General features: G+C 37.9%; 1 protein-coding gene across 2 annotated transcripts; it reads left to right on the top strand.

Moving 5' to 3' along the window:
• The first annotated feature begins 896 nt into the window (after positions 1–896).
• LOC117304306 lies at positions 897–15,859 on the top strand. 2 transcript variants are annotated; one of them, XM_033788683.1, is made up of 11 exons: positions 897–1,042; positions 3,357–3,451; positions 4,651–4,770; positions 5,695–5,769; positions 6,565–6,825; positions 7,782–7,847; positions 9,094–9,186; positions 9,628–9,912; positions 13,303–13,383; positions 14,820–14,933; positions 15,607–15,859. In XM_033788683.1, the coding sequence occupies exons 1-11, from the start codon at positions 1,005–1,007 to the stop codon at positions 15,753–15,755; spliced, it is 1,377 nt and encodes a 458-aa protein (XP_033644574.1). In that variant the 5' UTR covers positions 897–1,004; the 3' UTR covers positions 15,756–15,859. The 2 variants fall into 2 exon arrangements, with proteins under 2 accessions (XP_033644574.1, XP_033644575.1); XM_033788684.1 differs by having other exon boundaries at positions 898–1,042; positions 7,782–7,841.
• Positions 15,860–17,627: the final 1,768 nt, after the last annotated feature.

The following is a 17,627-nucleotide window of genomic DNA, read 5'->3' on the forward strand; positions in this document are numbered from 1 at the left end:
TAGAATGTTCAATAATTATGTACCCAAGAAAGTTTTGTGGAACACCATGTGAATCTCTTTTGCGCGTTGGCCTGAAATTAAACGGTAGTTACCGACCCAATGTTTTGATCTGTAAGCTCTGATCGACTTCAGGAGAAAGGATTATGTTCTCATTTAATAGTAGAAATAAAATTTGCATGAATACAATCAATAAAAAGTTTGTCACAGTTTCGTTTTAATGTCTGTCACTGACTGTACGAACGCTTTTAGGGGGCTGGGCATGTATGGACTCTTCTGTGCTCTGTACAGTGAAATAAGGACTTGACCAGAGTTCGCTTGGGAACAAGTTGTGAACTTGGGTACAATATTTGGTTTGGTCCCCTCAAACTAGTACTGTTCTGTGGAATGGAGTCGCATCTCCTACAAACAATAGTGTATGGAGAAACATGAACAATATACTTTAGAAGTCTTACAATTTTTTAAAAGGAAAATTAATTATTTTAATAATTAAAATTTACTCTTAAAGTTTCGCTTCTACTCAATTTTATGTATCGGGGAGTCCCCAGGCCCCGTCAAGTGCCTTAACTGTTAAAAGCTGTGAGACTTCTGAGTACTGTTTGTTTGTTTTTGAATATTGATTCATAATTATTTGCCAAAAAAGCGCCCTCTTGTGGATTATGGCTCTACCCAAACTGCGGGGAGTTTAGCGTGGCTGATGCTGATAACAACGATCTCAGACTTGAAATCGAGTCTACAGAAATTCCTGCTGATCCCCGGCACGACGTGACCAACTCGACCCTCAAAATCAAGCAAACCTTTTAATGTTCGTCAACGAGCGTCAACGTCCACACTTGACTGCTCCCGCAGTAAAATTAATGAAATCGACCACGGCGGCAGAAGCGCGGGCCGCGCGAGCTAGAGACGCTTCTCTCTATTTTTTTTAAGACAGCGTGAATGCGTTATTAAACGACGGTCATGTTCGGTATTTGACCAAAGTTCACCCTCGGTTTGTCTTATTTGCAAAGATGGCGGCGATCGTTAATGCAGTGACAGAGCTACCAAAGTAAGTTTTAAAACGAACTGTACCCGGTATTTGGGTCTCAAAATATTTAACATCACGAAAAACATAGTCGGAACTTTTTATCACGTGAATCCTTTCTGAGTGGGGCATCTTCATGTTGTTCATTTAGGCTTATTAATTAGGCCTAGTCATGAAGCCTGAGCGTCAGCTTGGCCATGTTGTTGTTGGCGTTGGCGTGTTCCCGCTAAAAAAATAAAAGATAAAATATAAAGCCTGCTGAAAACATGAATTACAGAACTTGTGTTGTTTGGTTGTATGTGTGTTGCTGTTGTCAAACATGTTCATCATGATGATGATCTGAATCTGGATAATTCTCAACGCTCTTTAATATTTAATAGTAATACTAGTGAATTTACTTAAGACTAAGAGGAGTAAACAAAACTAGATGAGAAGACTATTGTCGATATGAAGAAACTTCAGTTTTATATTTGGGAGGAAAACACCAGAGAATTATTCCTAGCCCCACTTGTGTGGCCAAGGATAGCTGAATAAGGATTCAGCTATCCTTGGCCACACAAGTGGGGCTAAATTATTCCAGGCAAACTGAAAAAAAAACACGCAGTCTGCTGACAGTGACACAGTCAGTGGGTATTACATAGTCAGCATCTTAGAAATTGATGTTTTCAAGGTCCACAGCTACACAGGGACAGACAGGAGATGAAGCATCCAATTCAATATACGCTACACATTCAATTTCAGTATTAAATGTACAATACAACTAACACTAACAGTAACAAGTTTGATAATTTTCAGTGAGTTTTGTCGCAATTGAATTGCCCTTTCCTTTTTAATTTTAAAATAAAATTGGAAAGATATGATTATTTATGACTAGAGTATGACGCATGACTTATTATAGTATATGAGCAATTAATCATTAATGTCACATGATTTGGGCAAACAAAAGAAAAATGTATTAATAGTCTACTTCCCAGGTCGAAATTCTAGTTGAACCTAGTTAAACTGGATTTAACTGGAACTAGTTGAAAACCAGTTGATAAACTAGTTAAACACAGTTAAAACCAGTTGGTTTAATATGGAAAATGGACAGACACCAACTGGTTTATAATTTAAACCTAGATGAACACAGTTAAACCTAGTCCAAACCAGTTGGTTAATATGGAAAATGGATGACTTTGGTCACTATCCAGTTGAACCAGTTGACCCCAGTTAACTGGGTTCAACTGGAATTTTGACCTGGGTTACGTACGAGTTAGTACTACTGGATTGGTCTGGAAGAGGTGCAGTAGGTAAAATGTCTGCATCCCACGGCTGCCCACCTTTTCATTTATTTTGAAAAACAATATTTTGTTTGTGTCTTATTTGATTACTTTCTGTATCCTGCCACCACTTTTTCACTCATCAAATAACGAAAAAAGTGGTGGCACTGTTAGTGTCATGGAAACTTATCCCTCAAAAATATTGGTTTTGCTACAAAATAATATGAAATTATGAGAAGTTGTTTTTGTTAACTAAATATCCAACTGAAGTGAAAAGGTAACAGTTGGATCATGGGGGAAGGATATTATTCCTCCATGGTTGGATAGAGGAATTTTTTTCGCAGGGGAGTACGAGAACAACTTCACCAAGGAAGTAACTAATATTTTGTCTGAGTCCCCAGTCTTTTCGTTTACATTTCAGAGCTGTTAAGTATTGTAAATATCAAAGGAAAAAGGAACTATTTCTATATCAGACGGCTACTTCTTCTCTCGAGGCGTTGCCAAAAGCATGGACCCAAATCTCTTTTGAGTAAAATATATATAACAGTTTTCATAATCATAATCATGAATGAAATTTGAAAAAGAGGCAGCCGGATACGGAAATTTTAACCCAAAATAACAAATTAGTCCTTGACCTTTGTTCCATTTAAAAAGTGTTGCCTAAAAAGAAAACAACATAAATGGCCTGGGATTGATTGGCTGTAAAGTGAACATTAAGAAGTATTTTTAAATGTGCCATTCGTACTCGGTTCCATTCCTAACCTGTGAAGATTGTACACCAATCAAAGAAATCTTTGTTCTGATTGGTACAAAAGATTTCACAATAGAATATTTCCTCAAAATTTTCTATATAAATGTGAACTGACTACCAACAATCAATCAAAAAAAGGAAGACATGGGTACCAACCAAGCCGTGTCCAAACTTCTAGGCCCTAGTCCAAATCTCTAGTTTTAGAGTTGTGTGTTCATGTAAATTACCCTAAAAGTAATCTAACATTGGATACCGGCACCAAATTTGTTCGCAGTTTTCAGTTTTTGTGCAATCACACCCATTTTATTTCTTTTCTTGCCCTTTGCAGTCAAGAATACAGTCTCGATGTTACACTGAGTGACAACAGAGTAATACACAACGTCATGGTGGACAAAGAACTGAGAGATCGTCTGGAACAAGGCGGTAAGTTCTCCGGGAATGCTTTTTTTATGGGCTCAAAATACCCACTAGACAACTTTCCCGGGTCTTGTAGTTTCAGAACTTTGCCAGGGGTCCTTTAATTAACAACAAGTACTATAACATAAAAGCAAAAGAACCAAATCCCTTGACCATGTTGACACTGAACTTGTCAAAATAAAGGTAGACAAAAAGTACTTTTAAGAAATGAGAAATGAAACCTCTCAAATGCTTTTTCAACGCCAAAGAAAGTTTTTTCATTCACAGAAAACATGTCCTGACACTCAAACGTTTTCTCAGGGATAAGGTTTGCTCAGTGGTTTTTCTCTACATTTAAAACTTAGTTTCTATTTTCCTATTCATCCTGGTATAGAGACTAATTTTGATGTTGGATATATACAAAATAAGAAAGCAATAAATAATTATTGTAAACATTACCTTGAAGATTTGACAAAAGTATTCTTAAAAGCGTTTCAAATCCACACACAGTGTAAAGTGGGTCATTACTAAATGGCAAAGATCGTCATTTGTTGAAAGCATTCTGTTTAAATCGGGAATTTTCTCAAATACCTTTCATTGATTGGTCATTGAACCACTTTTAAGTTCAAACTTTGCTGCTTTAGTAAAATGAGAATGCTTGACAGAGAATGGTTTTCCTTGTAAAGCCCGGTTCATACTTCCTGCGAATGTGAATGCGATACGAATGTTGACGTCACAAATTTGCAACAAATAATTCGCAGCAGTTCAACTTTGCTCAACTCACTTGCGAATATCGCTGCGAAATGAGGGTTAGGACGTCAAATTTACGCCAAATTCGCTTCGCATTCGCACTCGCAGGAAGTATGAACCGGGCTTAAAGCAGTTGCAATTATATCAATTGCTACTTAAAAGTCGTCATTTGCTACTCAGTATTGTGCAAAAAACTTGTTTAGCCTCAATATTTTGCTATGCAAAATTGTTGGACGAAACTGCCCTGTAAGCGCAACTGACAGCCAAGACCCAAATTTCCTTTAAATTAAGATAAAATCCTTTCGAGAACTCTCTATTTATAATGCTCATTGTTTTGTAAGTTTATCATCGACCAAAGTAATTTTGTGTTCTCTTCCCCCCCCCTTTTTTATGTACGAGTTGCATTGTTTATTATTAAAGTATTACTATAGAAAATGGACCATGTTTTTGAAGTTATTCATTCTTTTTTCTTACAGATCCCCTTGCTTTTCAGGCTTTACAGTTGGCTGCAGAAACAAGTGAAATGATTGACGCAAGCAGTTACACAGAGGTGGAAACAACAACGACAACTGCAGTACCTGTAAGCCCCTCTAATGGTAAGTATCAGTTCATCTTATAAACTGACTGCTTCAGCCCATTGCATGCCTCGAAATACTTATTAATAAATACCTCAGACAGTTTCGCTATTCCTATTGGTGGAGAGCGTCTCACGTGGGGGTGTTTAAACGGTTGATAATAACCACCTGGAGCGTTGTTTTCGGATACTACATGCTAGTCTTGATGCACAACGTTTCTCGTTACGGGCGATGGGGGCACTTTGTGTGAAAGGAAAATGAAAAGCGTCTTGCACCATACGCGCACAAATGCATATCCGAAAATTGTCTCAAATGCATATCTAAAAACGTGCAACACACCTACGTACAGAGCAGATAAGTTTTACAGAGTATCTTACCTTGTTACTCCTTTTAACCAAAAAGGCATTTAAGATATCTCACGGCAACAACCCTGCCTGTTTTAAACGGCCGTTTTCCCTTATTGAACCACAGGGCTCAAATTTTCAACTGGACTATAGACCCAAGGCCACTAGTTTGAGTATTGGTAAACTTATGAATGGATGAGTTCGGCAGTCTTGTTTTTGTGTTTTTTTGTGCATTTATAACACTTGGCTGTTAAGCAGTTTTTCATTTGAGTTTTCCCTCGCAGATAAAGCAATTTATGGAGTAACTCAAAAGTTGGGCACGTTCTAGACGCAAAATAACGTTTCCCAGGGGCGCTCACCCACAATCCATTGATCTGCCAGGAAAAGACTGCATCGTTGGGAGCCATTCTACATGAGTGAATGTGAGCAATAGTATTGGAAAGATCCGACAGTCCAACGGAAGGGTCCAAAAGCGCACACTGGATTACTTATCCGATCCAATTAGAACATTTCTACCGTTCTGACGTTTGATTAACCTGTAACTATTGACAAATTTGTATACGAATTATTGAACATTGTTCAACTGTTTTTTAATCATCAGAAAAGAGTAGGAAAATGAGTGTAGAAACTTACAAAAGGCTTCATGGAGAGAAATCACCAGAGAAATGGAAACGAGGTTTGTTTATTTGTCTGTTTGTTTGTTTCTTGTTTTAATAATATCGCAGTCTTATATAGCGCACGTATCTACCAAACAAGGTACTCGAGGTGCTGAGTATATACAAACTTTCAGAAAGATAGGTTATTGCAGTGATGGATTCTGAGACCCAATTATGTAGCACTTATAAGGAATTACAAGGTGCTACGACGCATTAAGCAGCCACAACCAGGAACACCGGGGTGAACCCCTTCTCTTTTCGATAAGTGCACTTGGTTCTTTTACATGCGTTACACAACGGGACCAACGGCTTTACGTCCCATCCGAAAGACGAAGCAATGGTAAAGTGTCTTGCTTACGGCTGGGGATTCGAACCCACACTCTGCTGATCAGAAACACCAGAGTTTGAATTCGGTGCTCTTAACCACTCGGCCACGACACTTCCAAAGGTATTATTCATTACTGGTTAGGATAAAAAAAATTTTTAAAAAGTCTGAAAGCAAAATTTTGCACTCTAAATCAGTCCACGCGTGCTGCTGATTGATGCATCTCAAAGGGTGCAATCATTATTCCCTTGGGTTTTCCTCCCAAATATAAAACTGAAACTTTTGTCTTTGTCATCTTTGGCTAGTATCGTGATTAGGTCTGCTATTCTGAGAACCATTGGCTTCACAACCAGAATGAAAAAATATATACTAAATAAATCAATAAAATCTCTTGAATTTGCTCAATTTTACAGTAACAGAAAACAATGTTTACCTTTTAAATAAAATCAAATTTCGATTCATCTTTTCAATTGTTGACCCTTCCTTTCAGGTTGGAGTCAGTCAGCTGAGAAAACATTGATGTTGTTGTACATTGAGTGCCGCGAAGAGGTCAAAAAATGGGAAAAGATTGCAGAACTTTTTGAAGAAAAGATGCACGTTACGAAAACCAAACTGGAATGCCGCCTCAAGATAAAGACTTTGAAAAATCGCTACATCAAGCAGAAAAGACACAATAGTACTCCGGGAAACCTGATGATACGCATGGATGAATTATTCGAGGATGCGTTTGCGGAAGAAGTGGAAGATGAAGGTAAAAAAAACTAATTCAATCAATTGAATTAACCCCGTTTCCTTTTGTGGCACATTTTTCACAGGTGTTCGACTGAATTGTTCCTTCCGCAGACCAGCAGTACAATTCGAACATAGTGTTAACCATCCCCATCCCATCAAAATCCATTTTTATGTTTTGTTTGATTCTGTTGGACTGAGGACTTCACTTGTAAACTGGTTAAGCTCTACACTGCAATTGGAGTTCAACAGTTCAACAGTTTGAGCTTTAGGGTCAGGATGCTTAACCGATGAACAGCAAAACAGTGTTAAAATCCGCATCCAAAAGGCCTTACCAGTTAAGCGTAGCAAAATGCGATTAAAAATGTCAACGTCCTGGCTCAGACACTGATAAATTTGTCGTCGTGAAAGCCTGTAGCATCCGTCCGTTCTTTGCGTTTTGCCACACAAAAATTAGAAATGTGTTAGGAGTTAGTAAGGAAAGTGATGTGAACCCAACGGGTCATTTTATTGAGCTAGGAAACTGATCACTTGACGCACCTGTTGTGGAAATTATTATCGCTAACAAGTGATATGACCATGACGTCATCATAGGTAATATATGTAACGTCATAGGTAACCTTTCTCCAGCATGATATAGAAAGAATGATGTGTCAACAGTTTCCCTCATTTAAAAAATAAAAGGTAAAATACAAAATGACAGCCATCATGAAGCAGCTTTAGAAAGTTTTTGTGTTAATACATGTAGTAATAATAATAATTACACCGCATTTGTAAAGGCGAACTGTAATCTGATTAAAATGAGCTGAGTTCTTTACAACTTATATTTTAGCAGTTTTTAGCAGGGTATTAGCAGTTAGGGGGTATTTGTTTTTCAAAGTACCTGTGCTAAATTTCTTTTTTAACAAAATATTTCTTATTTGAAACGTCTACATTTTATGTGTGTTTTCTTGTTAACGGATCATTGTTTTTCATCAGAAAAGTCAAAGAGAGACAGCCCTATAGATGGCGCCAAGAATACGAGGGGCGTGTACCAAGGTAACGGTAGGTTATTCATTTGGGAAGATCCATTTATGATACAGTGTTTGCTTTCTTAAAGGGTCTATGTAACTTTTGTAGGACAAAAAACGTCCACAAATGTCCACAGATTTACACTAAACTTACACAGTTTGAAGATAATGATAGTAGAAAGCTTCCCTGGAAATATTACGTGCTGAGGTGCTGTAGTTTTTGGGAAATGAGTAAAACAATGTCATGAAAATGATTTTCGTCTCATGAGACGAAAATTATTTTAATCATTTACAAACGTATATTCATGACATTGTTTTACTCATTTCTCAAAAACTACAGCACCTCAGTAAGTAATATTTGAAGGGAAGCTTTCCACTATCATTATCTTCAAACCCTGTAAGTTTTATGTAAATCTATGGACATTTTGAAAAAGTACCTAAATCCTTTAAGTTTATGCTAGACGGAAGATTATTTAAAAAAAAATTTTTTACCCATACACCGATCGTGTGTAAACACTGTATACTCAGTACTTTCCTGAGTCCTGTGGTAAAAATTTCACAGACATATTACTCGATTGGGATTCACACCCACGACCTTTGTAATTCTAGAGCAGTGTCTTACCAACTAGACTACCGAGGTTGCCCGGTAGCTAGGGGCAGTTTGAATCCTATGTTTTGGCATCGGGTACCGCAACGATATAATAGAGGCAAATTACTGAGTATACAGTGCAAACACACATCGGTGTATGGGTAAAAAAAAAAATCTTTATCCCTGTTGTAAATTTAACATCTATTATAGATGGAAGATGGTTGACTAAAAACAATCATAGTGGACTAAAAACTGGTCAATTCTTTTCCCTTGTATTTTTACTGCCATAAACTGGAGGATTCGGAGCATGGTCCCCTAGCCAAAGACACTAAGGGGTTAGAGTTCAAAACCACTTGAACTCAGGCCTGGAACTTCACGCAGGCCATGGCCTTCTTTGCCCTGGTCTTGGCCTTGGTGGCCCTTCAAAAGTTTCCCATAGACTCTAAGATTTTTCACTGGAAGTGCCCTTTTGAAAGTAAAAATGTCATTGCCCTCTCACATATAAAATTCCAGGCCTGTGAACTGTGAACTTTTTTCATTGCCTCCTTTGCCCTGGTCTTGGCCTTGGTGCCCTTCAAAAGTTTCAAAAGTTTCTCAATGAAAGTGCCCTTTTGAAAGTAAAAATGACATTGCCCTCTCACAGATGAAATTCCAGGCCTGTGAACTGTGAACCTTGTTTTTTTGTCAACAGTGAAGTGGATGCAGTCCATTGCGGGGGAGGAGCCCGATGATGAAACCATCATCGTGCCTGATGAACCAGAAGAAGAGGAGGAATTGAAGAGAGGTACAAAGTGTTTCTTCTTTTCCCTGGACGGTAGAAAATAAATCACCCATTTTGGCTTTGGGATCCCCTCATTATGCCTACTGGGTGATGTTCATGTTTGCCTTGAAGGCACTGGACACATTTGGTAATTTACTGCAAAATATATATTAGCATAAAAAAGTTTTTGGTTACGAGCAACGAAGAGCTATTGACTGTATGCAACTTTTCGAGAAATGACCCCCTCTGAAATAACTTAGTTTTTGAAAAAGACGTAGCTACTCAATATTTAAAAGACGTAACTACTCAATATTTAAATCTGAGAAAGACTTCAGGCCTGAAGCACCCTCAGGAACCTGAAAGCACACACAATTGTGCAACAAGGGTGTTTTTTCTTTCATTATTTTCTTGCAACTTCAGTGACCAATTGAGCCCATGTTTTCAATTTTCAATGTTCATTTTCAGGTGCTTGGACGAACCGGTCCGAGCAAGCTCTTCTCCAGTGCTACGTCCGATATCGAGATCACGCCAAGCAGAAATGGCACAAGGTGGCGCTGGTATACAACCGTCACGCCAAGATCAAGAAGAGCTCAGAGGCGTGTCGACTGAAGGTCAAGAGTCTACACCACAAATACATGCGCGACAAGAGAAACAACGAAACTCCTGGAAAGTCGCTAAGAGAGATCCATTCTTACACTGAGGAAGTGTTCTCAGTGGAGGATAATTCTCTTTTTGAGAAGACACTAAAAGGTATCTATATTAAAGACACTGGACACGTTTGGTAATTGTCAAAGACCGGTCTCCTCACTTGGTGTATCTCAACATATGTACAAAATAACAAACCTGTGAAAATTTGAGCTCAATTGGTCGTTGAATTTGCAAGATAATAATGGAAGAAAAACACCCTTGTCACACGAATTCGTGACACTTTATTTCAAGACCTCAAAATCGAAAATCTCAAAAACTACTCCACTTCAGAGGGAGCCGTTTCTCACAATGTTTTATACTATCAACCTCTCACCAATACTCATTACAAAGTAAGGTTTTATGTTAATTATTATTTTGAGTAATTACCAATAGTGTCCACTGCCTTTAACGCTAGCCCACCTTGTTGGACTGTTATGGCTCTCTCAAAGCCTCTGTCTTATCTGTGAATCCTTAATACTGCACTGCATGGCTAGACCAAGTTGTTGATGGGTATGCTCACTGCATGCTTTATAAATGGGGCATGGTGCACCCCTGCCCCTATTGTGTCATTAATGTGTGCTTGGAATCTAAGGAATTCTTAAGAAGGTTTTAGGGTTGTTTTGGGTTTGTTTTTTGCTATGTTTTTGTTTTTGTTTTTTTGTTTTTTGTTTTTTCTTCTCTCGGTGGGGATGGGTTTCGGGGGGTAAATCTGTACAACAGGAAAATAGTGTGTTAAAGTATTATTATTATTATTATTATTATTATTATTATTATTATTATTATTATTATTATTATTATTATTATTATTATTATTATTATTATTATTATTATTATTATTATTATTATTATTATTATTATTATTATTATTTTATTTGCCATAACAGTACAAAACAAAATACATTGACAATATACCCCAAGATGGGCAAGGGACAACAAAAGCAAATACATACTATGATCCGTAGATCTGTTGCCCCACATCTGGGGTACACAATAAAATTAATATAGATTTAACATAATATAGTACACAAAGCAATAATAAAAGCAGATAATGATGGGAGCAATAGGGGGTATACCCTCTACCCTTACATCAGGCATGGTTACCGTACCATGCTTAGACTGGTCCCCTGTCTTTAGTCTGCAATGATAAAGACAGGCACTGGTCTCCCAAATCCAATGGTTTCATTGGATAGACATAGGCATGCATGACACACTGATTTGTGCGCACGGAACATAAATTAACTCCAGATCGACTACAGAAAGTTGGTTAAAGGTGCATGTGAAAAGAAAGTAAGCAAAAGTTAGACAGAGTTTTGGTGTAATGCAATCGGAGACACTGGCAAAGCTTTGCAGTATTTTGTGTGGCGTGGTTTTATGACATGACATAAGTTATGCACCCTTTCCTAAAATCTGCAGGACTCTTGTTATGTTTTGAAGCAGATATAAGCAGCTAGGGGTTGTATGATGAAGTTACAGGAATGGGGAGTTGAGAAAGTTAGAGGAATGCTCTCAATGTTTGCTCGATGAACAAGTATAATAATGCAAATTTCCTTCTATTAAAAGGATAATAATGTTGTACCTTCTTTTAGTGGGGGGCTTCCACCCAATCCGGTCGCTCGCCCTGCTCACCAATTCAATGACACGTTATGATTATCCATCCTGTTAGGGGTGGCATTCTATTGCTGTGGTCTTATTCCGTATTATAATTTTCTTCTCAAGTTGTACCATATTGTCTTGATCCAGCCACTAGGATATTGTTATTTATTAAGCTCATTAAATCTAAATCTTAATGTAAAGACAAGAAACTACTTTTAAGTCGCAGTTTCTCCTCGGTTCAGCAAAGTTGAGTGGCAAAAGGCAATTAGAAAGAATGGACGGTAGCATCAGGTTTTCTTCAGCGCGGCATTGACAAGATTTTGTACTCTTTTGAAAGATGCTGTACTGCTTGTGTTTTTCGCTTTGGTGCGCTGTGTTTCGAGATTTTGTTTACAAATTTGTGTAACGAGCATTATAGCACTGTTTGTCTCATGGTTGTTTTTAAATGGATTTACCAGAACTACAGGCTAAACAACTAAAATCGATCTTGTTAAAGCTGACAGAGGTGGAAAGGCAAAAAGTAACTTATTCATCGATTAGTTAAGTAAATAATGTGAAATGTCAAGAATTTAATGACTGACTGTTTGTTTTGCAGGTCAAGAATGGATGCGTTTAAGTAGATAACGCTAAATAATACTAACACACTGCATGTTTGTTTTTGAATTGTCAAACGAAATAAACCATAATCATGTGGGACGGCCATCTTGTTTTTTCTCCCATTCCAATCAGTGTAACCACAGTGAGGCTTGAAGGACTCTTGTGACCCAATGCAAAATTGTGTTATGTTTGTTGTACTGTAGGGGTTTTGCATGCAGGGCCTGATTTCATGGCTCTGCTTACTGCCAAATTCTAAGCTTACTATCACCATTGTCCGCTTACTGTGCATGTGCCAAATTTGTATGCTATCTGTTTCAAGGAACACGTTGCATTGGATCATTCGAGTTGGTCTTTGAAAAGCGTTTGTAACCATTTGTGACAAAATGCATATGGTTAGAAAGATGTTTTAAAAGTAGAATACAATGATCCGCACAAATTGTCCTCGAAATTGCATGGTTTTCCATTTACTTTGCGAACTAAAAATTTGACTCCCATAAATGGCAGACCGTGTTAGTTGATGAGGTAAAAGGAAAACCATGCAATTTAGAGTGATACTTGTGTGGATCATTATATTCTACTTTTAAAATATCTTTCTAATCATATGCATTTTATAACAAACGGTTACAAACGCTTTTCAAAGACCAACTCGTCCGATTCAAGGCAACGTGTTCCTTTAAGCGAAGAATGTGTGCTAACATGGAGTATACATGCACACAATAAAAAAAATCAAAGATAATCGGTGAAACAGGCTTGATGTAAGCACGGAGTTCCCTGCTTCCACAAGCGCTAATTCTTTGCTTACATTATGCAGAACCATAAAATTTGATCAAAATAAATGTCCATAGCTTCCACAAATTTTTGACCTACCACTGAAACCTGAAAGGGTAAAAGGAAAAGTCATTTCCTGATGTGTGAATGTCCATTGTTTGTCCATTATTAACATTTTATCCTCAATTTTAACGCAGAAAGAAATGTTGAATCACTTTTTAAAATAATTTTCACAGTTCAAATTACCCTTAGAGTTGAAGATTGCAAGCTTTTGGGAACAATATCCTCAATGCTAGAGTTAGTAGATCAAAGAGTACAATTTCGATATACTTGAAGAAACTATAACCACTATTTTATTATATTCTTCACCAGGCAGACACAAAAAGGTCTGAATTCAGAAAAGAATCTGAATTTCTCATCCCCGATTTGCGTTTGAAAATGTATTGCGTTTGACTTGATTAATGCTGACCATTTTGTATTCGTTCGATTTTGCAGGGGACCCAGGCTCCTTTAACACTGATGGCAGCGATATTGGAAGCCCGTCTGTTTGCTCGACTCCAGAGAGAGTGAAGAGAGGTTCGTATCATGAAGACTGTCAGATTTGGGGAAGGGCTTTGTGAACATAAACAATAATAATAATATTTAGTTTTTATATAGCGCTTTTCACGCCAGAAGGGCATCCCAAAGCGCTTCACATTATTACCCCTTGGGTGGATTTCACAAAGAGTTAGGACTAGTCCAGTCCTAAGTTCGTCCTAACTTAGGACTAGCCTTAAAGGCAGTGGACACTATTGGTAATTGTCAAAGGCTAGCCTCCACAGTTGGTGTATCTCAACATATGCATAAAATAACAAACCTGTGAAAATTTGAGCTCAATCGGTCATCAAAGTTGCGAGATAATAATGAAAGAAAAACACCTTAGTCACACGAAGTTGTGTGCGTTTAGATGGTTGATTTTGAGACCTCAAGTTCTAAATCTGAGGTCTCGAAATCAAATTCGTTGAAAATTACTTCTTTCTCGAAAACTATGGCACTTCAGAGGGAGCCGTTTCTCACAATGTTTTATACCATCAACCTCTCCCCATTACTCGTCACCAAGAAAGGTTTTATGCTAATAATTATTTTGAGTAATTACCAATAGTGTCCACTGCCTTTAAGTTTGTAATATCTACAAGGGCTAGTCCGAAGTTAGGACTCATCCTAACTCTTTGTGAAATCGACCCCTGGTCACTGGGCCTTAAATCATTCCTTAAACCATCTCAGATCCCTGGGGATTATATACAGCCTTTTGCAGCTCATACGCTACCCGGCTAAATCAATCACAAAAAAACATCTCTGCCCTCACATGTAAACGCCTTACCCTATCGGATCCTTTCATATCCTTCTGTATTTGGGTGGGAAGGTTGACTTCTGCGTAAAGTGTTCGCCTATCATCACCAAGTGCGACACAACCCAATAGGGCACCCTGTGTTTGCTAACTCATTTTTTTGACGTAAAGTGGCTTGGTATATTCACAAGGTGTCGCAAAACTTTTGTAACTTACGGCTGTGCATTCACCACTTGATATCATTTTGCAGGATGACATATAGCTTATGTTATATAAAACCACAGTGGATGTTTTTGAATGGTCAGACAGTAGGAGGGTTGACTGTGTACTGTTAAGATGCATTAACCACTTGGTATATTGTAGACCTTTATCACGGTGCTGCCATCTTGAATTTCTCTCATTGATATAAATGTTACCAAACCAAGGCTGGAAAAACAAAACAGTCTGGTTCCCTTTTTCAAAAAAATGGTTATCATAAATTATTGTTATTCGAGGAACATGACCAAGATGGAGGCAGCATGATAAAGTTCTATTGCAGGCTGGCATAGCTTATCATTCTACACCCAAACTGATGATATTAAACGGTCAGATAGTAGGAGGGTTGACTGATGTGCCTTTTGGATGCATTCACAGCTTAAGATTATACCATCAGACTTGACACTGTTCATTGTATTCTATTCTTCAGTTTTCAAGAACCCAAGAAAACCAAAGCCAAAGAGGACGAAACTCACACATGTAGGCGTTGAGAATGACCACGGTGGCAGTGAGACCTTTGTTCAGTCATTCACAGGAAGCGAAGGTAGGGTATTGCTTCAATTAATTTTGAGTTGAACAAAAGACAAATTGACGAGAGCTGGATTTGAACCCTTGACCTCTGAATTGACATTCCCGAGTTCTGTCAAAAGAAGTTACACGCATAGTACTGGGAGGGTGGGATTCGAACCCACGACCTTCGCAGTTCTGGAGCAGTGCCTTACCAACTAGACCACCGAGATTGCCCGGTAGCTAGAGGCAGTTTGAATCCTTAGCAGCCGCTGCAACGATTTAATTGATGTTTTGAAACTGGGAAAGTACCAAGTGCTAACACACATCGGTGCAAGGGTTAAACCAAAATTAGTGTTCTTTATCCCAGATGCAAATTTTATATCTATTAAATCGGTTAAAAGTACTGAGTATACAATGCTAACACACATCGATGCAAGGGTTAAACCAAAATTAATGTTCTTTATCCCAGATGCAAATTTTATATCTATTAAATCGGTTAAAAGTACTGAGTATACAATGCTAACACACATCGATGCAAGGGTTAAACCAAAATTAATACTCTGTATCCCAGGTGCAAATTTAACCCGGATGCAAATTTAACATCTATTAAATGTATACTATACTATACTGAGTATACAGTGCTAACACACATCGGTGCAAAATCAAAATTAATTTCTAAAATATTGACTTTCACATTCTCCCTGTAGTACGCCACAGTTCCGGTAACATTGATAAACTTATCGACTTCTTAAGAGAGCAAGAGAAGAGGCAGAGTCTCGCCAGAGAGCAACACCACATGGAAAAGATGTCCATCATGAAAGAGTTAGTCGCAGCAATCCGTGACTACAGCAGGTAGCTGACGTCAAGTTTTGGAAAACTCTCGGCAACGGGGGCCCAATTTTATAGAGCTGCTCGAGCTGACAATATTGCTTAAAGGCAGTGGACACTATTGCTAATTACTCAAAATAATTGTTAGCATAAAATCTTACTTGGTAACAAGCAATGAGAGCTGTTGAATGTTTGAGACATTGTGAGAAACGGCTCCCTCTGAAGTAACGTAGTTTTCGAGAAAGAAGTAATTTTCCACTGAAATATTTGAAGTTGATTTTGAGACCTCAGAATTAGATTTTGAGGTCCCGAAATCAAGCATCTGAAAGCAAACAACTTCGTGTGACGAGGGTGCTTTTTCTTTCATAGTTATCTCGCATGTTCAACGATCAATCAATCTCAATTTTCACAGGTTTGTTATTTTATGCATATTTTGAGATACACCAAGTAAGAAGACTGGTCTTTGACAATTACCAATAGTGTCCAGTGTCTTTAAAGTGTTTGGATACTTTTTTTGTGACACAAAACACAAAAGCCACAAACTTACACGGTTTAAAGATGAATAGGGTGCCAGTTGCAACAATGTGAACTTCAAGGCATTTCAGGCTGGCAACCTGTTTCTGCCAAGCATGGTTTCTTTGCTTAGCAAGATTTTGTGTGAACAGGGCCCAATTTCATAAAGCTGTAAGCAGAAAATACTGCTTAGCAAATTTCTTTGCCAAGTATAACATTAGTGGGGCACCAGTTGCAACAATGGAAAATTATGTAATTTTAGCTGGTATTAACCAGTTTATGTGACTTATATATTGCAAGATTGGTCTTTGCTTAGCTTTATACTTATAGGCTTAATGAAGTGAGGCCCTAGCTTTATGAAATTGTTGGGCCTACGTTTTAAATTTTGTGTACAGGTAATATGACGTAATACAGCGCCCTCACTGAGGTAAAAGGAAGACACCATTGGCTGAATGTTGTGGGTGGTACATACACGCTTGCACATTTCTATTGTTTGACCTCAGCAATGCTGGCAATATGCCTCTCTTTATATTTATTTGTCACTACGTCACAATTCTATATAAACCCAAAACAAGGCCTTAGGCGCAGCCACTGCAAGTGGTGGTGGACGTGCGCCTATACGCCTCTCTTAATATTTAGTGCATGATTGCGTCACAATTCTAACCCAAATCGAGGCTATAGGCGCAGCCACTGCAAGTGGTGGCGGACATGCGCCTATATGCCCTCATGTTTGGTAAGAATTATGACGTCATGTATGAATATTAAGAGAGGCGTATGGTGGCCTGTGTTTAGTCTGGTGACAAACTTAATGGTTGTGGTTTTTGCTATCTTTTTTTTCTCTGTATGTTAGGAAGAATGACATAATTCCATATTTCAATTTTGTTTTACAACAGTGCTCAATATAAACCATTTTGCTGTTAGATTTGAATGACTCTGGTACAGTGCCTTGTATGTTCACAAATAAATGCTCTTTCCCAGACTTAGAAGAACCGATCATGGGTTCTTATTAAGTTAGCTGTTTAAAAAAATGCAGGTATAAATGCAGAAAAAAAATAGAATTTTTACCCTAGTAGATTTTTTTTACATGAACAGGGCCGAATACCATTGAGCTGCTTAAGCACAAGAAAGTAGCTTAGCACAACAAAAATATGCTTACTAGAGTAAGGTTACCATCCAAACTACCATGTCACATGTATCCTGCTCATTCGTACTAAGCAACACATTGTGAAGCAGTTATTTTCTGCTTAAGCAGCTCTATGAAATTGGGACCCAGATAAAATCAGTTTTAGAAATAAAGAAATAAGTGAGGGGTGATAATATAATTTTAAAATGTGTTTTATTGACTTTTGATTCCCATCCCCTTACCCTTAGTTATCAATACACTCAT

The sequence above is a fragment of the Asterias rubens genome, chromosome 21 (assembly GCF_902459465.1).
Source record: "Asterias rubens chromosome 21, eAstRub1.3, whole genome shotgun sequence".
Lineage (NCBI taxonomy): Eukaryota > Metazoa > Echinodermata > Asteroidea > Forcipulatida > Asteriidae > Asterias > Asterias rubens.

Coding starts and splice junctions, on each gene's coding strand:
- LOC117304306 (XM_033788683.1), top strand. CDS start 1,005: ATGGCGGCGATCGTTAATGCAGTGACAGAGCTACCAAA. Junction 5,770..6,564: donor ACCAGAGAAATGGAAACGAG/GTTTGTTTATTT, acceptor CCTTCCTTTCAG/GTTGGAGTCAGTCAGCTGAG. Junction 9,187..9,627: donor AGAGGAGGAATTGAAGAGAG/GTACAAAGTGTT, acceptor GTTCATTTTCAG/GTGCTTGGACGAACCGGTCC.